At 38.0% G+C, this 25,192-nt stretch overlaps 1 protein-coding gene across 2 annotated transcripts in view; it reads right to left on the bottom strand.

Annotated features, from left to right (window-relative positions):
• Positions 1-25,192, bottom strand: part of PHKA1 (phosphorylase kinase regulatory subunit alpha 1) — a 167,753-nt gene that overhangs the window by 16,300 nt on the left and 126,261 nt on the right. The window contains exons 22-28 of one of the 2 annotated variants that reach the window (XM_004380152.2): positions 17,351-17,507; positions 16,807-16,886; positions 12,781-12,859; positions 12,526-12,655; positions 6,514-6,615; positions 5,487-5,602; positions 5,328-5,366 (exon numbers count right to left, since the gene is read on the bottom strand). In XM_004380152.2, coding sequence (XP_004380209.1) covers positions 5,328-5,366; positions 5,487-5,602; positions 6,514-6,615; positions 12,526-12,655; positions 12,781-12,859; positions 16,807-16,886; positions 17,351-17,507 — 703 coding nt within the window. The remainder of the gene's footprint in view (positions 1-5,327; positions 5,367-5,486; positions 5,603-6,513; positions 6,616-12,525; positions 12,656-12,780; positions 12,860-16,806; positions 16,887-17,350; positions 17,508-25,192) is intronic. The other variant, XM_004380153.1, reaches the window with a different exon arrangement.

The raw sequence follows: 25,192 nt of genomic DNA on the forward strand, positions 1-25,192 counted from the left end.
ATTACAGCCTTGGAAACCCTATGGGGCAGTTCTACTCTGTCCTACAGGGTTGCTATGAGTCGGAATTGACTTAACAGCAACAGGTTTGTGTTTTTTTTTTTTTTTTTTTTTTGATATTCAACATTGTACTGGAAGTTGTAGCAACAGTATTTGGCAAGAAAAAGAAATAAAAGGCATCCAGATTGGAAAGGAAAAACTAAAATCATCTTTCTTCACAGATGACATGATTTTTCAGGATAGAAAATTCTAAAGAATCCACAAAACAACTGTTACACCTAATAAATGAGTTCAGCAGAATTGTAGGATACAAGATCAACACACAAAAATCAGTTGCTTTTCTATACACTAGCGTTACCAATCAGAAAAAGAAATTAAGAAAACAATTCCATTTACAATAGTATCAAGAAGAATAAAATACATAGGAATAAATTTAACAAAAGGAGTACAAAACTTGTACTCTAAAAACTACAAAACATGTTGAAAGAAATTAAAGGACATAAATAGAAAGAAATCCCATGTTGATAAATCAGAAGATTTGACATTGTTAAGATGATAATACTACACAAATTTATCTAGAGATTAAATAATATACCTATCAAAATCCTAGCTGGTTTCTTTGAAGAACTGACAAGCTGATCCTAACATTCATATGGAAATTCAAGGGACCTACAACAGCTAAAACAATCTTTATCTAAAAAGATCAAAGTTGGAGGACTGGCACCTCCTGGTTTCAAAACTTACCACAAATCTACCATAATAAAGACTGTGTCATATGGGCATAATGATAGACATATAGATCAATGGAATAGAACTTAGAGTCCAGAAATAAACCCTTATATTTTTGGTCAATTAATTTTTGAGAAGGGTGCCAAGAGAATAAAATGGGGAAAAATAATCTTTCTAACAAATAGTACTGGGATAACTAGATATACAAATGCAAAAGAATTAATCTGAACCCCTTCCTCACACCATATTTAAAGATTAAAAATGGATCAGAGACCTAAATATAAGAAGCAAAACTATAAAATTCTTAGAATAAAACAGGTGCAAATCTTCATGACCTTAGATTTGGCAATGGATTCTTAGATATGACACTAGAAGCAGAAGCAACAAAAGAAAAAAATAGATAAACTGGAATTCATCAAAATTAAAAACTTTTATGAATTAAAAGGGCACTATCAAGTAAGTGAAAAGACAACCTACATAATGGGAGAAAATATCTGTCAATCATATATCTGACAAGGGACTTGTATTTAGAATATATAAAGAACTCTTACAACTAAACAATAAAAACACAAATAACCCAATTAAAAAGTGGGCAAAGGATTCAAATAGATATTTCTCCAAAGAAGATATATATGGCCAATACGCATATGAAAAAGATGCTCAACATCATTAGTCCTCAAGGAACTGCAAATCAAAACCACAATGAGATACTACTTCACACCCACTAGGATGGCTAGAATAAAAAAGACAGACAATAACAAGTGTTGACAAAGATGTGGAGAAACTAGAACCCTCATATATTGCTAGTGGGAATACTAAATGGGGCAGCCACTTTGAAAAACAGTTTGGCAGTTCCTCAGAATGCTAAACATAGACCCAGCAATTCCACTCCTAGGTATATACTCAAGAGAAATGAAAACATTTGTCCACACAAAAACTCGTACATGAAGATTCATAGCAGCATTATTCACAAAAGCCAAAAGTGGAAATAATCCAAATGTCCATAAACTGATGGATAATACATGTATGGAATGTGTGGAATATATGGAATATTATTCAGCAATATAAAGAAATGAAGTAATGATACATGCTATAACATAGATGAACCTTGAAAAATTACGCTAAATGAAAGATGAAATACATTGGTGAAAGTGGTTATTTGACAGTTTAAAGATTCAGAAATACAAAATAAAAAGAAGATAATAGAAATATTTTTCTGAGAAAAGAACTGCTCACATTTTAATTTGAGACAAATGTATAAACCACCAACAACTGCTATGTAAAAGAGAAAACTGTCCCAAAACATTTCTATTAGCAAGTGACTGTCATACTGATCTGCCAAGTAAATGAACTGCTATCGCATTGATCTTCATTATCTTCTTTACCACCAAGATCGCAGGCTGCTGAAGTGAAGTCTACCCAGAAAGGGTATGTATCTGAAAAGGTACAACCCAGACTGTTTTCAAAAGCCAAATATCAACAGTTTTTAGATTCTCTTCTACACCTCCATCCTATTTTTATTAATGTGGCTATGACAGAGTTGACTAAGTTTTATTAATTTATTACAGGGCTATTTTGTTAAGGATAACAGAAATACCAATAATGTTCTCAATAGTTTTCCATTTTTTGTTTGTGTGTCATCTGGCCTAAATCTGTTCAGCGTGAGAAATCTGAAATCATAGGCTATTTTGAAATTTAATCAAAGATCACTCTTCTCTAAACTATAAGCTTCATGAGGGCAAAGAACACATTTATTTTGTTCACTACTGTATCTCCAGTGCCTGGCACAAAATCAGCACTCAATATTTACTAAATTAATAATCAGAAGAATAGCTAACCCAGGAGTTACCAAACTTAAAAGCACATAAGAATTATCTAGGAAGCTTATTAAGACATAGATTGCTGGACTCCACCTCAGCCTTTCTGATTCAGTAATCCTAGGGTAGCGACCAAGATTTTGCATTTCTAATAAGTTCCCAGGTGACACTGATGCTGCCTAATACAGTACCTGGTGCATAGTAGGCATGTAATAAATTATATTAGTTGAAAGAATAAATTAATAAACAGGTGTTTAACTATATTTTTACATTGAATTATGCTTTCTGAAATGAAAAAGAGGTTGGAGTGGAACCCCCTTTCCTGCCTTTTTGGGAAAGATCTCACATCCATGCATTAAGTTGCTTTATACTTATTTTAGTTCTTGATTGACTTTGTTTTCCTTTTCAGTCAATTAGTATATGTCGTGATTATATAACATATACTCAAAGCACTCATGAATGGCATATAATATAAGGTGACAACAGTTACCAGAAGAGATGGTGACATCAAATCTATACCCAGGAGATGACCACCATTGGGCTATAAAAAAAATGAAGAACATATAATTTTAAAAGGGATGAACAACCATTATTTGTGTTTTCAAAAGTGATTAGTAGAGTGAAATTCTGGACTATTCAAGTAAGTAGCCAGCATGTTATCATTAAAAAGCTGATGACATAGCTTTACTCTACAAGTCATGATAAAGGGTAAAATAAATAAAACTACCCTAGTGGCATAATGGTTAAGCGTTTGGCTGCTAACCGAACGGTTGGGGCTTCAAATCCTGCTGGTGGCTTCACCGAAGAAAGACCTAGTGATCTGCTTCAGCAAAGATTACAGTCAAGAAAACCCTATGCAGCAGTTTTATCTGTCACATGAGATCACTGAGTCAGAATAGACTCAACAGCATCTAACAACAACAACCTTACAAATATATTTTTTCCCCATAATCAGGAAAGAGAGCACTGGTGAATGATAGAGAAAAGGGTTTAGAACCACACAAAATACAGATAAGCAGGTAAAGATGGAAATCAATATTTAGAAATAGTAAGGAAAATTTAGGGCTCTCAATTCTCTAAATTATAATCCTAATGATTCTGGCTCCCTTGAAGACCTATGAGCAGTGGATGTGTAGGGGAAAAAAAAAAAAGATACAGCAAAGTAGGTTGAGGACTAAGGTGCACCTGACCCAAGCCATGGTATTTTCAATCGCCTCATATGCATATGAAAGCTGGACAATGACTAAGGAAGACCGAAGAAGAATTGACACCTTCGAATTATGGTGTTGGCGAAGAATACTGAATATACCATGGACTGCCAAAAGATCGAACAAATCTGTCTGGGAAGATGTACAGCCAGAATGCTCCTTAGAAGGGAGGATGGTGAGACTTTGTCTTCCGCGCTTTGGACATGTCATCAGGAGGGATCAGTCCCTGGAGAAGGACATCATGCTTGCTAAAGTAGAGGGTCAGCAAAAAAGAGGAAGACCCTCAACAAGAGGGATTGACCCAGTGGCTGCAACCATGGGCTCAAACAGCAATGATTGTGAGGATGGTGTAGGAACCAGCAGTGTTTTGTTCTGTGGTTATGAGTCAGAACAGACTTGATGGAACCTAACAACAACAATCTATCTGGAAACATGGACTTCAAGTTCTAAATATATAATGAACTTTTAAGTAATACTGTGTGACTACAAACAACTATAATATGTTTAGCCAACCACTCTCATCCAAAACAAGGATTGGTTACTAACAACATAAATCAGTTTATTCATTATTGAATGTAGTTCTTTCACCTTCCAGATAGGAAAATATGCAGATTATCCAAATTATCTGGAAAAACAACTGTAAAATGAGAACTTTTCTGATACAGGAACTTTCTTATTCTATTCCTGTTCTTGCCCTTTCATAAATATAAACATGAAAGGGTACTTAATGAGTGTATCAAATTAAGTTTACTTCAAATTAATCTTCAAGCATTGGCTCATTCTCCTCCTAAATTGTTTCTGGTTTCTTAAAAAAAAAAAACGAAATATCTATTTTCCTTTCCTCTTCTGTATGTGCATTAATACTGTATCATAAATCTATTTTGAAAGCAAGAGAGATAGTTATAAGCTTTTCATAAAAAGTGCTAACAGGATAGACCAAATCAGTACTCTTTCAGCTTGGAGGTTTTGAAATCATATGATTTCCCAGAGTTTTAAAAGGAGAAATTATGGAATTTTGTGTTAACTATTTCTTTGTGTAATGTAACAACTCATCTATTCTCACCTGCAGGGAAAACTGAGTAAGAAGCCACAATATGGTATTTAGCAACTTCCACCAACACCCAGACTGATTCAGATGTTTTTCCTATATGTGTCCACAATACCCTTCCTATGCTTTGATCATAAGGGTGATAAAAATCTAATTTTGGGACAATACCTGCAAGTAAATAAAAAATAAGGCCCTCGCTTAATCTGGTGTTCTCGCTACTATCTATTTTTAAAACCAAAAAGTCTAAGTCTAGTTTCATAAAGAAAATTAATTTCAAAATTACATGTCAATCCTAACAAGAGGAACTCAGGGTTTACTTTCTTGTTATTATAAGCAGATTATTATCCTCCTAAAATTAGCAAAATAGTTTGGTCCAGAAAAAGGAAAGCTATCTACAAAATGACTGATACAAAGGAGAATCAGACAAGCTACTTGTTATCTTATTTGTAAAAAGGCCAAGAGTACATGCATGTTATATAGAACTAAAGGGAACTTAAACTATGTTAAAGGATTCGCTAGTTGTTTCACCTGACTCTCAGTTGAGATAGACAGTCTACGAAATTCCACCTGAAAAATAAATAGTTCAAATTAAACTAGGGATATGAAACCAAAATCCCAACAAAGTCTGAATCCAAAAGAATGTTCTTAAACATGATAATATACCAGATAATCCCCCAAGTATATTACCTGCTTTATCTCACTTTTTAACTGCATGATCCCAGTTCGTTCAGTTTTGGTTGCTCCAATAGCACCAATCTCATGGATAGAAATAGCAGGGCTGACATTTGAATCAGTGGGGCGAACTACAACATGACAGATTAAAGATAAAGGATAATCAGGTTCAGATTTATCCCCCACCACATTAAAAGGACCTAGATGTATGTCCTTTTATTTTTAACTTAATAACAACAAAAGGAAACTAAAACATTGCTATTCAAACTGTGGTCTGTGGAACAGCAGCGTCAGCATCACCTGGGAGCTTATTAGTAGAATCTCAGGTTCCTACCCAGACCTAGTGAATTAGAATCTGCTGGACTCAAGAAGCACTACCTTATAACTTTGTTTTACCACTCTAAGGTCTGCTAGTGCCATCTATTCACCTGACCTTACATATTTACTTGGCCTAAGCCTAAAAGTGGAGCATGGTAAATACCACTTTTCATTTGCTCTGCTATTTCAGGTACTAGACACAAAATGTCACTCTTTATTTCACTGCCAAAACTTCAAGTGCAGGTAGAAGATTAGTCTGTGACAGATTCCTACATGTATTTGAATTTAAAGTTGAAAGGATACATTAGATGTACTGTAGCAACTACACACACACTCAACATTGGAAGCGCTACTGAATTATTGCCAATTGGAATACAAGAAAGTTTCAGATGATATAAGTTGTTAGTCTAAAGGGTTTTATGTTGTAATAGTAATATCCTAAAATGGAGACAAGATAATGAAAAGGAATGGATAAAACAATTAAAAACTAAACATAATAGCAATCAATCCACTTAGTTAATATATCATTTAAGGACAAAAAATTGAGACATACAGTGGTTTTCAAATTTTGTTTCAGAAGACAGCTTTGTTTTTAACTGTTTTATATATTAGAGTTCTATTTATTTGTGGGTAAATGGGTCTTATGATTTAAAAAAATTTTTTAAAAGCAATGAGACACTTAAAACAAACACTCTGAAACGGAAATGCAGTTATTCAACTTTACCGCTTCGCTCCACGCCAAACTCCTTGCCACTGAGAATGTGATGAAGGAGGCTCTTCATAGCTGAAGGACTGAGATTCATCAGGCCCTCTGTGGCTTCCTCAGCTAGGCAGCAGAAACATTAGGAGAGAGGGATTTCTAATTTGCCTGCCATACTCTCCCTACTTTTTCACTATTTCCTTTCTTGCTTAGAATTTCTGAGTCACTTGATTGGAAGAACAGAATTACAAAACAAATTTCTAGCACCATACCGCTTAGGTATTCATACTGTAATGAATTCTTAATTATTTAAGCACTAATTATCCATTTTATGGATTAACCAAGTCCTTGATTTCTTCTTCAACCCCCCTGGCCCCGACACACACTATTAGGGTAGTCAATAGTATCTTTATTTGAAGGTGGAAAGAATGAAGGGAGAACAATGGAACTGGAGTCCATTCAGAGAAAGGCAATGAAAGTAAGGGCCACTATATGAAGATAAACTAAAATAATTAAACTTCACAGTCTGGAAATATAGAGCTTAAAAGAGAACAGACACGAAACCATGAAATTATGAAGAAAATTGAGACAGGATAATGAACTTGTTCATCAACGTCAGAAATTTAGTAAGAGTTTACTATATGTACGTCCACCACTTGTCTGTCAGTTTGTCGTGCTGTGTTGGCTTCCATGTTGCTGTGATGCTGCAAGCTATTCCACTGGTATTTCAAATACCAGCAGGGTCACCCACGGTGGACAGGTTTCTGAGGAGCTTACAGACTTAGACAGACTAGGAAGAAGGATCTAGTGGTCTACTTCTAAAAGAATTGGCCAGTGAAAACCTTATGGACAGCAGCAGAACATTTTCTGATAAAGTGCTACAAGATGAGTCCCTCAGGTTGGAAGGCACTAAAAATATAACTGGGGAGGAGCTGCCTCCTCAAAGTAGAGTTGACCTTAACAATGTGGATGCAGTCAAGCTTTTAGGACCTTCATTTGCTGAAGTGACACAACTCAAAATGAGAAGAAACAGAAGCAAACATCCATTTGCAGAACGTGGAATGTCTGAAGTATGAATCTAGGAAAATTCAAAGTCATCAAAAATGAAATGGAATGCATAAAGATCAATATCCTAGGCATCAGTGAGCTAAAAGGGACTGGTATTGGCCATTTTGAATTGGACAATCATATGGCCTACTATGCCGGGAATGACAAATTGAAGAGGAATGGCATTGCATTCATTGTCAAAAAGGACATTTCAAGATCTATTCTGAAGTACAACGCTGTCAGTGATAGGATGATATCCATACACCTACAAGCAAGACCAGTTAATATGATTATTATTCAAATTTACACACCAACCATTAAGGCCAAAGATGAAGAAATTTAACATTTTTACCAACTTCTGCAGCCTGAAATTGATCAAACGTGCAATCAAGATGTATTGATAATTACTGGTGACTGGACTGCAAAAGTTGGAAGCAAAGAAGAAGGATCAGTAGTTGGGAAACACAGCCTTGGTAATAGAAATGACACCAGAGATCGCATGATAGAATTTTGCAAGATCAGTGACTTCTTCATGGCAAATATCTTTTTCCAACAATATAAACAGCAACTATCTGAACCTCACCAGATGGAATACACAGGAATCAAATTGACTACATCTGCGGAAAAAGACAATGGAAAAGCTCAATATCATCAGTCAGAACAAGGCCAGGGGCCAACTGCAGAACAGACCATCAACTGTTCATATGCAAGTTCAAGTGGAAGCTGAAGAAAATTAGAGCAAGTGCATGAGAGCCAAAGTACGAACTTGAGTACATCCCACCTGAATTTAGAGACCATCTGAAGAATAGCTTTGACGCATTGAACACTAATGACCAAAGGCGAGAGGAGTTGCGGAACGACATCAAGGACATCATACACGAAGAAAGCAAGAGGTCATTAAAAAGACAGGAAAGAAAGAAAAGACCAAAACGGATGTCAGAAGAGACTCTGAAACTTGCTCTTGAATGAAGAGTAGCTACCTAATGAAAGAAATGATGAAGTAAAAGAGCTGAACAAAGATCTCAAAGGGCGACCCGAGAAGACAAAGTAAAGTATTATAATGAAATGTGCAAAGATCTGGAGTTAGAAAACCAAAAAGGAAGAACATGCTCGGTATTTCTCTGAAAGAACTGAAGAAAATATTCAAGCTTCAAGTTGCAATACTGAAGGATTCTATGAGGAAATTATTAAATGATGCAGGAAGCATCAAAAGCAGATGGAAGGAATACACAGATTCACTGTACTAAAAAGAATTGGCTGATGTTCAGCCCTTTCAGGAGGTAGCATATGATCAAGAACAGATGGTACTGAAGGAAGAAGTCCAAGTTGTGCTGAAGGCATTGGCGAAAAACAAGGCTCCAGGAATTGACAGAATACCAACTGAGATGTTTCAACAAACGAATGCAGTGCTGGAAGTGCTCACTTGTCTATGCCAAGAAATTTGGAAGACAGCTATGTGGCTAACCAATTGGAAGAGTTCCATATATGCACCCATTCCAAAGAAAGGTGAATCAACAGAATGTGGAAATTATCGAAAAATATCATTAATATCACACACAAGTAAAATTTTGCTGAAGATAATTCAAAAACTGTTGCAGCAGTACATTGAAAGGGAACTGTCAGAAACTCAAGCTGGATTCAGAAGAGGACATGCAATGAGGGATATCACTGCCATTGTCAGATGGATCCTGGCTGAAAGCAGAGAATACCAGAAAGATGTTTATCTGTGTTTTACTGACCACGCAGACATTTGACTGTGTGTATCTTAACAAATTATGGATAACACTGCGAAGAATGCGAATTCCAGAACACTTAATTGTGCTCATGAGGAACCTGTACATAGACCAAGGGGCAGACTTTCGAACAGAACAAGGGGATACTGCATGGTTTAAACTCAGGGAAGGTGTGCATCAGGGTTGTATCCTTTCACCATACTTATGCAATCTGTATGCAGAACAAATAATCCAAGAAGCTGGACTATAGGAAAAAGAATGTGGCATCAGGATTGGAGGAAGGCTCATTAACAACCTGCGATATGCAGATGACACAACCTTGCTTGCTGAAAGTGAAGAGGACTTGAAGCATATACTGATGAAGATGAAAGACTACAACCTTCAGTATGGATTGCATCTCAACATAAAGAAAACAAAAATCCTCATGACTGTACCACTCAATAAGCAACATCATGACAAACAGAGAAGACTGAAGTTGTCAAGGATTTCATTTTACTTGGATCCATAATCAACGTCCATGGAAGCAGCAGTCAAGAAATCAAACCATGTATTGCACTGGGAAAATCTGCTGCAAAAGACCTTTTTAAAGTGTTAAAAAGCAGAGATGTCACTCTGATGATTGCAGTGTGCCTGACCCGAGCCATGGTATTTTCAGTCACCTCATATGCATGCAAAATCTGGACAATGAATAAGGAAGACTGAAGAAGAATTGATGCCTTTGAACTACGGTGTTGGCAAAGAATATTGAATATACTGTGGACTGCCAGAAGAACAAACAAATCGGTCTTGGAAGAAGTACAGCTGGACTGTGCCTCAGAAGCAAGGATGACGAGACTTTATCTCACATACTTTGGACATGTTATCAGGAGGGACCAGTCCCCAGAGAAGGACATCATGCTTGGTAAGGTAGATGCTCAGCAAAAAATAGGAAGATCCTCAAGGAGGTGGACTGACACAGTGGCTGCAGCAATGGGGTCAAGCATAACAATGATTGTGAGGATAGTGCAGTACTGGGCAGTATTTCGTTCTGTTGTACATAGGGTTGCTATGTGTTGAAACCAACTCGACGGCACCTAACAACAACATATGTAGGTCCTGATTTTAAGCAACGTTAGCACAAACAGATATTACATGGTGCCTGACCTTGAGAGGCTGACCATCTATTTGGGAGAGATGGAACATATAAACAAGATAAACAATAAAACACTGTATATACTAAGCGCCAAATGAAAGCTATAGACAATAAGTGATTTGAAAATCTGAGAAGGCATCAATCTCCAAGGAGGGGGATTGATAAGATTATTGGGAAGTACTGTTCAAGTGGTAAATAGAGGCCAGACTGTTGAGGGTCTTGAGTATCAGACCCAGGGATCTTTACTTTATCTTATAAACAACAAAGAGCCATGGTTTTGATGAATCCACAGGCAAAAGGATCCATAAGAGGTAATTAAGAAAAAGTGAAGAATATTTAGGGGTTTATTCCTTATCTTTTGAAGTTTATTTTGAAGAACGAGACCCTCTCAGAAAACATCCCTTGATACCATAGCTACAGAATACTACAGTACCATAAATTTATCTATAACAATGTGGTGAACTGGAAATCATTTGGAATCAGACAGATCTGGATTCAAATCTCACTATTTACTAGCTATGTAACTTGGGGCAAGTTACTTAAACTGAGTTCCAGTTTCCTTATTGGCAAAAGTGGGACAACAATATCTTCTCCTGAGGGTTGGTGTAAGGATGAAATAATATATGTAAATATAAAGCAAAAAGTATAGTGTCTGGTATATAAAAACCAAAAGAAAAAACCCAAACCCGTTGCTAACAAGTTGATTCCGACTCATAGTGACCCTACAGGACAGAGTAGAACTGTCCCACAGGGTTTCCAAGGCTATATATCTTTACAGAAGCAGACTGCCATATCTTTCTCCCGCAGAGCAGCTGGTGGATTCAAACTGCTGGCCTTTTGGTTAGTAGCCAAGCACTTTAACCACTATGCCATCAGGGCTGGCATATAGTAGGTACAAAATAATTGTTAGCTCTCTTCCTTAAAAGGGTTATTTACAATGTGAATTATCTTATGTATTTGATTTAGGTTAGCCACAAACCAATATATTTAGCTACTTGTTAAATTAAAAGCCTTTTGGGGGGAAAATTAACTGAAACAATGGCTAAAATTGACTTCTGCAACTGTGATTTTATTTTTCTATGCCATCCCTATCTCTATTATTTTGCCATTCTTGTTGACATCAAACAAGTACTTTATAATTATCTGCATCGATGGAAAGAGAAAAAAAGAGTCATGCCTTGAGGTCCTTTATTTCCCCTCACACTTTATGTAATTTTGCTCTGCAGCTTCCATGTTGCTGTTGTTATCAGCTGCCGTTAAGCTGGCCCCCAACTTACGGCGACCCCATGCACAACGGAGTGAAATGCTGCCTGGTCCTGTGCCATTGCCACGATCTGTTGCAGATCAGACCGCTGTGATTCATAGGGTTTCACTGGCTTATTTTCAGAAGTAGATTGCCAGGCCTTTCTTCCTAGACCGTCTTAGTCTGGAAGCACCACCGAAACCTGTTCAGCATCATAGCAACATGCAAGCCACCACAGACAGCTGTGTGGTGGCTGCACTTGAGGTACACTGGCCAGGAATTGAACCCGGGTCTCCCACAAGGAAGGCAAAAATTCTACCACTGCACCACCAATGGCCCCTGTAGGATCCACAGGCCTTAACTATTTTTCTAACTAAAACTGTTATCTTGTCAAATATACCTATAGCTAATTTCAGAGAGTCTTGTCAGAAAATATTGATAAAAATATTGTCTTCCTTATTTGACCATGATGTTACTAGTCAGAATACTGACACTATGATGAACTGACGCAGTGAATCAGTCTTGGTGTCCAGAAGCTCCACTGCCTGAATCCAACCCAGTCTGTCACAATCAAGTATGATGCACTCTCCAGATTACTCTAGGAGTTAGGAGGAAACGTGGTGAGCCAAGAGCAGTCAGGTAAGTAGAATTTGAAGTGAAGAGGTGGAATTTTGAAGGTGCAGAACTAATATATAAATCTGTTATCATATCAGTCCCTTGACCTGTTTAAATACTGACAGCCTAAGATGGGAATAAGATTGCTATATATAGCTTCTGAGTTACTGATAAAAATGTTTTAGCTTTCTTTTCCTCCTGATCTAAAATTACATAAACATACCTTAAAAGTGGATTCTGCCTAAAATAGTTACTGAATTGAATACCTGAGCATCGAAGGGAATGGGCTAGTTCTGTTGCCATAACTTGTATGATCAGACCAATTCGAAGTCGAAACATTTCAGAAAAGAGGCCAGGCTGAGTCCGCATATACATGGCTAGATATACCATTATCTCCTGTACACAGAATGGATAGAGAAAAATTATGGCACAGATGTAACAGTGCCTATTTTGTGGTCTTAGAAAATTGTCAGATCAACTGAAAACAAACTTTAAAATGTAAGCTTTGCAACTCTGCTTACCTGGGTAAGGATGGACATGCTTATGTCTCCTTCACTGGCTTCATCTATCAGCTGAGTGAGTGCTTCATAGGGCAGAGGTCTGAGGAAGTAGACAGTGAAGAAAGACAAAATTCTGTCACTTTCTGAACCTGTTGTCATTGTTGTTAGGTGTCATCGAGTCGGTTCTGACTCATAGCCACCCTGTGTACAACAGAACAAAACACTGCCCGGTCCTGTGCCATTCTCACAATCTTTGTTATGCTTGAGCCCATTGTTGCAGCCACTGTGTCAAAATTACACCATAATTCAAAGGTGTCAATTCTTCTTCAGTCTTCCTTATTCATCATCCAGCTTTCACATGCATATGAGGTGATTGAAAACACCATGGCTCGGTCAGGCATACCTTAGTCCTTAAAGTGACATCTTTGCTTTTTAACACTTTAAAGAGGTCTTTTACAGCAGATTTGTCCAATGCAATGCACTGTTTGATTTCTTGACTGATGCTTTCATGGGCATTGATTGTGGATCCAAGTAAAATGAAATCCCTGACAACTTCAGTCTTTTCTCTGTTTATCATGATGTTGCTTATTGGTCCAGTTGTGAGGTATAATCCATACTGAAGGCTTTAGTCTTTGATCTTCATCAGTAAGTACTTCAAATCCTCTTCACTTTCAGCTAGCAAGGTTCTATCATCTGCATACTGCAGGTTGTTAATGAGTCTTCCTCCAATCCTGATGCCCCATTCTTCTTCATATAGTCCAGCTTCTTGGATTATTTGCTCAGCAGTCAGATTGAGTAAGTATGGCAAAAGGATACAACCCTGACACACACCTTTCCTGACTTTAAACCACACAGTATCCCCTTGTTCTGTTTGAATGACTGCCTCTTCATCTATGTACAGGTTCCTCATGAGCACAATTAAGTGTTATGGAATTCCCTGAACCTAAGTGTACTGAAAAAATAAAAAAAGTTCTTCCCAAGTCCAAGTCACTGCCTCAACACCTCATAAATACCAGCAGCATTCTGGTTCTTCCAGTGTTCCAAGTTTATAGCCTTAGGTAAAATCGCCTCTCCAAATTTCTTTGTCCTATGTCAACTCAAGAGAGCTCTTACTGTCCTTCTCTAAACCTGGATTATCCTCCTCCAAATTTTATTTAAAACTCACCCGTGATGTCCTTCCAGACTAGTCTTTCATGGTTGGTCCTTAATATTAGACAGGTAACTATTAAGCTACAACGTAATAAAGTAATTTTAACCTGTGCCTTTTGTAAGCCATTTTATTACTTTACATTCACATCTCACAGAGTTTATACAGGTAGTACCTGAGTTACGATGTACTTGAGTTAAGACAAACCACACTTATGACCGTCCATTTTTGTACATCTTATTGTTAGTAATATGGACTACATACAGTGTTGCAGCACATCATTTGCTGATGTTAGCATTCTCAGATGTTCACTTGCAGACGTTCAATTTTGTGATTTATTGTTCAAAACAATCAGGGGCTTCAGTTGCTTGAAAACATGGACCCAAATGCTGATCACTTTGCTAAAGTCAACAGATTTGGGAAGCAGTAAGATGTTACTACGAAACATATGAAGAAAAAAAGAAAAGGACCATACAGACAACTCTCACTAATTTTCTGGCTAGAAATACCATCCCCATTTCTAGGGATAATCCAGATGATCCAGAACCTTCCACAAGTGGACTTATTACAACTGACAAAATGCCATCATCATCCAACTTCATCGTTGAAGTAAATTTTTATGATTTGTGTATTTTTTCATGTATGTCTGTATGTATTAAAATATATCTCTAAGTTTATATGTAATGTTTCCAATCCCCAAAGACAAATAAAGATCAGATTTATAAAGATACTGACAACAAAAGACAATAATAATGAAAACTAAAAAAAAAAATGAGGTATTCGACTTATGTCAGAACTAATTTATGATGGAACCATCTGGATGGAACCCCATCTTAAGTCGAGAACTACATGTATTGATTTTGTATACTTTCATCAGTTTACACACATACAAACACACCACAATTTTGAGTCTCCTGTTGACACCGGGGGCATGGATCATGTCATCTTCTTCTTTTGGATTGCCCACAGTAGTCATAAAATTGGTGTGAGCTGTGACAAAATCTTCTGTTTACCAGAAACAAGTTTAGGACTATTTTCCTGAAAGCATAACTGGGACTTCACAGTTCCATGACAGACACACGGAATCTATGACACATGGTTCTAGGATTACTTTTTTCATGTATTTCAGAGCCTAGAGACATCAGAAATCATGGACATAAACCAGGAAGGAGACGGTATGCAGACATCAACAAAGGTATTCCTGCTCACTTCTTCCTTGTTTACTCCATATCTAGAGCATACTTTGTTTACAAAATAAACTTTTCACTACACTGGCTACAGAAGTATAACTGGCAGGTATGGGAAATATCCCTTGTTGTGTGTTGTTGAGTTGATTTCAATTCACAGTGACCCTATAGGACAGGGTAAAACTGTCCCATAGGGTTTCCTATGCTGTAATCTTTACGGCAGCAGATCAACAGGTTTTTCCTCATGCAGAGTGGCTGGTGGGTTTGAACTGCTGACCTTTCAGTTAGTAATCAAATGCTTAACCATTGCACCACCAGGCTCTTTAGTATGGGAAATAATCTTGTTTTAAATTACTCTTTAGTAGAAAAACAGATTTTTCAGATTACTTACGAACAAAGTTAGAATTCCTCTAAAACTATTTATTGGAAATATAGCCTACTTGTAGATTTAAATTTTGGCACTGACACAATATGAAATTAGACAGATTTAGTGTAGATGAGTTTTACTGGCATGACTAGTGGCAGAAGGAAGACTCATGTGTAAGAATTAAACTTTCCATTCCAGATTGTCACTCACCACTCTCCATCCATGCCAGTCATAGCCTATTCTAAGGCACTGTTTCCAACTGAAAGCTCTGGCAGAACTGAGACAGTGGTAATCTGATTATACAGTATTCTTGAAGGGGTGCTAATTCATTATGCTCTGCAAGTATCCATCCATTTTTTCCATTTTTGACTATGGCTTCCACCCACTTTATTCCTTCTTGAGCAGCATGGAGTTTCATCATCAGCCCTGTGTTCCAACTGGACACTTGTATACACCTTCTCTTTCCAGAGTACAGCTGACTTTTTGTGAGTGCTAATGCTAGTTATCAACACCCATGGAAACAGCAGTCAAGAAATCAAAAGACGCAGTGCATTGGACAAATATGCTGCAAAAGACCTCTTTAAAGTGTTAAAAAGCAAAGACATCTTCTTGAAGACTAACGTGTGCATGACCCAAGCCATGGTGTTTTCAATCACCTCATATACATGCGAAAGCTGGATGATGAATAAGGAAGACCAAAGAATTGACGCTTTTGAATTGTGGTGTTGGTGAAGAATATTGAATATACCATGGACTGTCAAAAGAACGAACAAATCGGTCTTGGAAGAAGTACAACCAGAACGCTCCTTAGAAGCAAGGATGGTGAGACTACGTCTCACATACTTTGGACGTGTTATCAGGAGGGATCAGTCCCTGGAGAAGGATATCATGCTTGGTAGAAGGTCAGTGAAGAAGAGGAAGACCCTCATCGAGATGGACTGTCACAGTGGCTGCAACAATGGGGTCAAGCATAACAACGATTGTGAGGATAGCACAGGACCGGGCAGTACTTCGTTCTGTCGTACGTAGGGTCGCTATGAGTTGGAACCGACTCTATGGCACCTAACAACAACATTGCTAGTTGCTCTGTTTGTCTTGTTTAGCTTTTCGAATGGGAAGATTATGAAAGTCAATAAGTAAAAAAAATCTGAGTTCTACTCCTTCTGAATTTCGTCTTTCATCTACTCATGCCCTATCATTACCAACATTCTCACTATGAGTGTCTCTGATAGAAGCACACACGTGTAGGAAGTTATCCACTGACAGATTAGGACAAGAGAACTGTGGTAAGCTCATAGGGCTCTTTAAAGGAAGCTTTATCGAACCCACTGAAAAACCATACTCACGCAGAGATGGTCTTTTCTCGAGGTTCTGGGGGGAGTCCCACTGTCAAATGTTTCTGGTGAGAGAGAAGGTCTGTGCAGGCCTAAGAAGAGATAGCATAACATCATTATCCTTCCCATAACACCTCAGATTCCCATGAAAATTTATCCTACAAACCTTTGCTCCTCTTCAACTTAATGACACATCAAACTCTCTTCCTAAGGAAATACCATGAAGATTAGAAAAGAGGGATTTCTAGAAGGAACAATGAGGTGTTTTTATCTCCTAGGAGGTAGGAACTACTAGCTTAGTGTAAATTCATTCTTAAGACATAGAACTCTTAGAGGTTATACATGTCTACACTTCTACAATTTTTATGGCTCAGTAATGTATATTTGTCATTCACAAACAGAAAGCTAACTGAATATCAGAAACTTTATGTGGGAAAAATAACATTTCAAATTATTAGAGGCTGTGGTTGCCTTAAGGAAAACAATATGGAAACCAATTTTTAAAAATCTCATACATTTATTGGTATACCCAGAATACTTAAAGAATTTATAGTACCTCATCAAGGGCCTCCACCTTCTTCCTTAAGATCCCAGAGATGTATCGGATTAGGCCCCAGTGTCGAATTTCTCCAACTTTGCCATATAGTTCAGTAAGAAGCTCTCTGACTGTAGCACTTCTTTCATCATACAACCCAGTATCCCAGTCAGGTCCTCTGGAATTTTACAAACAGGACTCCATTAATTATAAGCCTCCATCAACAATCTTTTATTTCAGTGTTATAATGGACATACCTGTTTTTTTTTTTTTAATAACCAGAAACTAAACCTGTTGCCGTCAAGTTGATTGCAACTCACAGAGACCCTACAGGACAGAGTAGAAATGCCCCATAAGGTTTCCAGGGAGCGCGTGGTGGATTCGAACTGCTGACCTTTTGGTTAGCAGCTATAGCTCTTAACCACTATGCCACCAGGGTCCCTGATTAGGAAAACAAATGTTATTTACTAAGACTCCTTGTAAAACTATGATGAACAGTCATTCCTGAAAGCCAAATACCTAGACAAGAATTAAGTCTTAGTTTCATCTATGCTTTGACAAAATGCATTCCTTTACCCTCTTCACAGGCTTCAACACAGCTGAAATTAAAGACAAAGATTTAATTCAACTCCTGAAAGTTTATAAAGTATGCTACACTTAGGGACTTAATGGAGATATAAGAAGGATATGTGTTTATTTTTAAAGGACACATATTCTTGTTGTAAAAATTACTATAATAGAAGTCAACCATGAAGGTCCATATAAGATAGATAAAGTGCTATGAAATGAGAAATTTAATATATGATAAAGGTGGATTAAACTATTCATTAAATGTTGCTAGGACAATCAGACAGCCATCTGAAGAAAAAAGTTGGCTCCATGCCTCATATGGTATAACAGAATTTCAAATATATCAAAAATTTACATGTAAAAGTACTAGGAAAATATATGGGAGAACTAGTTTATAACTTAGGAGGCAAGAAGACTTTTTAACTATGAAACATATACCAGAAGTCACGTATACGTAAAACAACAACAATAAAAATTCTTATTGTAAAAACCACTGTAAACAAAGTCATAGGACAAATTACAAACTGGGAAAAAATATTTGCAATTCATAGGCCAATTTCCTTAACATACAAAAAAAAAAGTCCAACAAATAGATAAGAAAATTAATAACAACAAAAGAAAATTTGGCAAAAAATATCCATGGCTTTTAAACATAGAAAAAGATGTTCAATCTCACTCATAATAAGAAAAATGAAAATTAACACTACATTGAACTAGTATTTTTCATCTATCTGGTTGACAAAAATCCTAAAATTTGATAACAGATACTCTCAATATATTGCTGGTGGGAGTAAAAATTGGGACAAAATCAAGGGGGCTATTTGGAAATATATATCAATACTAAAAATGCCTATATTCTTTGATTTAGCAATTCTGCTTCTGGTATATCTCTAGGATAAATTCCTTCCACACATGTCAAAGGATGTATTTATGCTATAAGGTTATTTGCTATAGCATTGTTTGTGATAGTGAATGACTAGAAACAACCCAAATGTCCATCAGTAGAAGACTGGTTAAATAAATTATGGTACAGTAAAACCTATGAAAGCCAGAACCTGTGTAAGGTGGAAACTTGTCAGAGAAGGAAAACAAATATTTTCCACTAAATCGAGCAATAGAAAAGTGGTTAAGACTACACCCTGTCAAAGGCAGAACACTTGCAAGACCTGGAAAAACAAGGCAGTCCCATTTAGTTCTGGCTCTCATAGGTTTCACTGTATATTCAAACAATGGAATGCTGTGCAATCACTAAGAAAATATAAGGTAGCTCTAGAGTGTGGCAGACTGTATTTTCCAAAATGGCTGCAACAATTTTCCATCCAACATGCTCTTATGACTTCGACACTCTTCCCATCAAAAGGTAGGGTCTGTGTTCCCTCCCTTGTAGCCCAGGCATGCTTGTGACTGATGCCATATGATTTCTGAGGTAAGGTCATATAAATTACTGCAGCTTCCACCTGGTCCTTTCTTTTCACTGTTGGAACCTAGTCACCATGCTGTGAGGAAGTAGAGAGACACATGGAGAGGCCATTTGTAGGTGGTCCATGCAACAGACCCAGCTGCGGTCCTAGCCAACAGGCAGCATCAATCCCCAGACATGAGTGAGTAAGCCTCGTCTGACTACAATCAAATGAGAAACCCTGAGTGAGAACTGCCTAGCTGAGCCCGGGCAAGCCCCATAAAACCATAAAAGATAATATAAATTGTTTTTATTTTTGTTATTTTAAGCCACTGAGTTTTGAGGGTGATTTGTTATACATCAATAAAAAAACAAAAAAACCCAAACCTGTTACTGTTGAGTCGATTTTGACTCATAACAACCCTATAGGACAGAGTAGAACCGCCCTACAGTGTTTCCAAGGAGTGGCTGGTGGATTCAAACTGCCAACCTTTTGGTTAGCAGCCTTAGCTCATAACCACTGCACCACCAGTGCTCCTATACACCAGTAGATAGCCAGAATATATATACAGTGATCTTCAACATACATACTTTGGGTGGAAAAAAGAAGGTGCAAAGCAGTGCGTATACTATGTTACCATTTGGGCAAATAAGGGTAAAAGTATACACATATATCTGTATTTACCTACATATGCATAAAATGTCCCTGAAAGGATACACACATACAAAAAAAAAACCAAAAAACAATAGCATTGATTGCCTGTGAGGAAGGGAACTGGGTATCTGGGGAACAGTTGTGCAAGACTTTTCATCCTTTCACTGTATATTCTTTCGTACTTTAAAACTGTGGAACCATAAGAATGTATTACCTATTCAACATATTAAATTTTGAACGAACATGAAATAAACTGTGCTAGAGGAAGAGTCATCAATGAATGCAAAAACCAGTGGGTGAAAGTTCGAGGAGTAACAGGATATTTATGTAGTCTCAAAGTATGTCTCCAAAAGATATTCTTTAATCACAAAGGGTAAAATAATAACTTTACAGTGGAGGAACCTAGAAGATACTACCTTAACTCAGTGATCAAACCAAGAGATCAAAGTTAACACTACCAGCAATGGGACTAATCAACAGTAGGTGCCTCATGATATGACACACTGAGAACTCAGTATCACTTTGGTGGTATTCCTACGAAAAATCCGTAACTTTAATTATAAGGAAACATGAGACAAAGCTAAAGCGAGTGATAGTCTACAAAATCACTGGCTTGTGTTCTTAAAAAATGTCAACAACATGAAAAATATGATTCAGGAACTGTTCCAGATTAAAGAAGGCTAAAGACACGAGAAACTGAATGAAATACATAGCTTTAGATTTGCTTTTGCTATAAAGACATTATTGGGGCAATTAACAAAAATTTCAGTAAGATCCGTAGACTGTAATTTTTTTAAATTATTGTGATAAAATGTATACAACAAACATTTGTGATTTTAATCATTTTTAAATGTACAATTCAGTGACATTAATTCCATTCACTGTGTTGCACAACCATCACAACTGTCCATTTCCAAATGTTTTTCATCACCCTAAACAGGAACTCAGTATCCCTTAAGAAATAACGTCCCATTTCTCCATCTACCCAGACCCTGGTAACCACTAATAACCTACTATCTCTATGAATTTGCCTATTCTAGATATTTTGTATAAATGGGATCATACAATATTTGTCCTTTCGTGTCTGATGTATTTCATTAAGCATACTGTTTCAAGGTTCATTCATGTCATAGCATGTATCAACATTTCATTTCTCTTTATGGCTGAATAACACTCCATTGTATGGATACCACATTTTGTTTATCCATTCATCTATTGATGGACATTTGAACTGATTCTTCTTTTGACTACTGTGAATAATGCTGCAGTGAACAATGGTACACAAGTATCTGAGTCCCTGCTTCTAAGTCTCGTAAGTATATACTTAAGAATGAAATTGTTGGATCACATGGTAGCTCTTATGTTAAACTTTTTGAGGAATCATCAAACTATTTTCCACAGTGGCTGAACCATTTTACATTCTCGCCACGAATGGAGGGTTGCAATTTTTCTACATCCTTGCTAACACATGTTGTTTTCTGTTTTTCTGATAATAGCCATCTGTGATGGTTAAGGTTGTGTGTCACCATGTCTGGGCCATGATTCTCAGTGGTTTGGCAGTTATGTAATAATATAGTTTAGCAATTATGTAATAATATAGTCTGACAGTTATGTAATGATGTAAATATCCTAGCTCATCATCATGTGACCTCCAGTTCTTGGGACTTGAGCCAGCAGCCTGCTGTATTGCCTGCCAATCTTGGATTCATCAGCCTCTGCAGCCCGTGAGCCAGCAGCCTGTCATCTGACCTGCCGATCTTGGGTTTATCAGCCCCTGCAGCTATGTGAGTCAGGAGAAGCCTCCAGCCTGACGTCTGACCCATGGACTTGGGACTTGCCAGCTTCTATAAATGTGTGAGCCATTTCCTTGAGATAAATCTCTCTCTCTATATATACCCATTTCACTGGTTTTGCTTCTCTAGAGAACTCAGCCTAAGACATTTAGTACTGAAAGTCATTCTAGAGAAACAAAATTGTAAAGATGAGTTTTCTAAATTGGTTATCAAGTCTGGTTAGTCTTAAAGATGTTAATGACTTTGCTTCCAGTAGTGAAGAAAGCATTGCTAATCCCTGGTATGAGGTGGCAATAGAAATATACAAAATATCACTACCAATAGGTCAAGTATCGGTGAGAGGTGAGGCTCTGGATTATCACATGTAAGATCCCTTTCTATAATTCTGTCATAATGAGAAGTATAAGAAAGCTGGTTTGTTGGTCCTACTTTCGCTAGGCAAAGCGGAGAAAGAAAGAGACGAGCTCAGGGCTTCAGAGTCTCAGCTCAAGCGCTGCATAAATGACCTCAAAGTTGCTATTCGTGCCCTGAAAGAAAGCCTTATTTCTTGTAGTAACAGAGCTGATACTGCCGAAAACCAAACCCAGAGTCTTATCGTAAGAGTGGCTGAATTACAATGTTAACTGAATTCCCAACCTTGAATGGTGTCTGAAGTTAAAGTGATGGCATTGATTGGAAAGAAATGGGATCCTGAAACTTAGGATGGGGACATATGGGCAGATAATCAGGAAGCTGGGGACAATGAGCCCCTAAATTCTGTTGAATCACTCCTGCCAACAGAACCAGCCTTCTCACTTCTATCTGAAGAGATTACTCTATCTTTGTCTGCTAAGCCACCCTCCCCAGTAAAACCACTGGCCCCTCCACTCCCATCTGACAAGATTAACCAAGCTGTGTCTGAAAAGCCTTTGTCTGAGATACCGCCCGAGGCAGTGTCTGAGTCATCACCTGGGGCATCGCCTAAGGCAGATGACTTACAAGACATTGCTGAATATTCTCAGAACACATCCCCACCACCCATTTTTGCTTCCAGACCTATAACTAGACTTAAGTCCCAGTGAACCCCAAAAGGTGAAGTACAAAGTGTGACCCAGGAGGAGGAACCCTACACTCCAAAAATACTGCTTGACTTTTCTAACATGTACAAACAAAAACCTGGGGGAATATGTGTGGAATGGAAATTAAGGGTGTGGAATAATGGTGCAAGGAACAGAAAGTTGGATCAGTCTGAGTTTATTGATATGGGCCTGCTTAGAACAGATTCTTCATTCAATGTTTCAGCTCAAGAGGTTAGGAAGGCATCTAATAGTTTATTTGGTTGGTTCACTGAAGCATGGATTAAGCAGTAGCCAACACTAAAAGAAGTTGAACTACCAGAGCTGCTTTGGTATACTGTAGAAGAAGATACCCAAAGGCTTACGGAAATTGGCATGTCAGAGTGGATTTATCAGGTTAGACCCACAGACCTACACGTGGAGACAAGGTGGTATGGGGAAGAGGTGTGTGGACAGACCTCTCTGAATGGGCCAAAGAAGTGAAGATATTTGTGTCTCATGGGAATGCTTACCAAACTGTGACCTTGGCAGAGGAGGATTTTAACAATTAAGTGGATAGGATGAAGTGCTCTGTGGAAACCAGTCATTCTCTTACCCCAGCCATTATCGTCATTGCCCAATGGGCTCATGAAAAAGTGCCATGGTGGCAGGGATGGAGGTTATGCATGGGCTCAGCAACATGGACTTCCACTCACCAACGCCGACTTGGCTTCAGCCACTGCTGAGTGCCCAACCTGCCAGCAGCAGAGACCAACACTTAGTCCCTGATATGGCACCATTCCTCATGGTAATCAGCAAGTAAGCTGGTGAAGGTTGATTACATTAGACTGCTTCTATCAGGGAAAGGGCAGCGTTTTGCTCTTACTGGAAGAGACACTCTGGATACAGGTTTGCTTTTCCTGCACCCAATGTTTCTGCCAAAACTACCATCCGTGGACTTACAGAATGCCTTATCCATCATCATGGTATTGTACACAGCATCTCCTCTGATCAAGGAACTCAATTCACAGTAAATGAAGTGCAGCAATGGGCCCATGCTCATGGAACTCCCTGGTTTTACCATGTTCCCCATCATCCTAAGTAGCTGGCTTGACAGAATGATGGAATGGCCTTCTAAAGGCACAATTACGGCACCAGCTAGGTGGCAATACCTTGCAGCGTTGGGGCAATATTCTCCAGGAGGCTGTATATGCTGTAAATTAGTGTCCAATATATGGCCCTGTTTCTCCCATAGCCAGGATTCAAGGGTCTGAGAATCAAAGGGTGGGAATGGTAGAGGCATCACTATTACCCCTAGTGACCCACTTGCAAAATTTTTGCTTTCTGTCCCCATGACTCTAGGTTCTGTGGGTCTAGAGGTCTTAGTTCCAAAAGGAGGATTGCTTCCACCAGGAGACAAAACACTGATTCCAATGAACTGGAAGTTAAGAATGCCACCCGGCCCCTTTCGGCTCTCATGCCTCTGGATCAACAGGCAAAGAATAGAGTTACTGTATTGGCTGGTGTGATTGATCCTGATTACCAAGAGGAAATCGGATTGATATCACATAATAGAGGCAAAGAAGAGTATGTCTGGAATACAGGAGTTCCCTTAGGACATCTCTTAGTATACCATGCCCTATGATTAAAGCCAGTGGAAAACTACAGCAACCCAATTTCGACATGACTGCTAATGGCCCAGTCCCTTCAGGAATGAAGGTCTGGGTTACCCCACCAGGCAAAGTACCACGACTAGCTGAGGTGCTTGCTAAGGGTAAAGGGAATACGGAATGGGTGGTGGAAGAAGGTTGTTGTAGATTCCAGTTATGACCACATTACCAGTTGCAGAAATGAGAACTGTAATTGTTATGAGTATTTTTTCTTGTTTTATTATATTTGTGTGTGTATGTATATATAAATATGTGGCAATTATTTTTCTTTACTTATACTATTGCTTATAAAATATTAGTTGTGAATGGGGTAGTGTGTTTTCAGTTGTATGCATGTTAGTTGTATCATGTTAGGTGCAAGTATGACTTCATAACTGTCTTTAGAGATTGTGTATGGTTTAAGGAGATGTGTACAGGTGCCAAGCTGACAAGGGGTAGACTGTGATGGTTAAGGTTGTGTGTCAACTTGGCTGGGTCATGATTCTCAAGTGGTTTGGAAGTTATGTAACGATGCAGGTTGGCAGTTATGTACTGATGTAGTTTGGCAGTCATGTAATGATGTAATTTGGCAGTTATGTAATGATGCAGTTATCCTCCATTTTGTGATATAATGTAATCATCTCCATGATGTGATCTGATGTGATCAGCCAATCAGATATAAGGGAAGTTTCCTTGCGGGTGTGGCCTGCATCTAATATATATGGGCATTCTGGCAAAGCTCGCTGGCTTTTGCTTACTCTGG

This window comes from Trichechus manatus, unplaced genomic scaffold (genome assembly GCF_000243295.1).
Source record: "Trichechus manatus latirostris isolate Lorelei unplaced genomic scaffold, TriManLat1.0 scaffold00070, whole genome shotgun sequence".
Taxonomy (NCBI): Eukaryota; Metazoa; Chordata; class Mammalia; order Sirenia; family Trichechidae; genus Trichechus; species Trichechus manatus.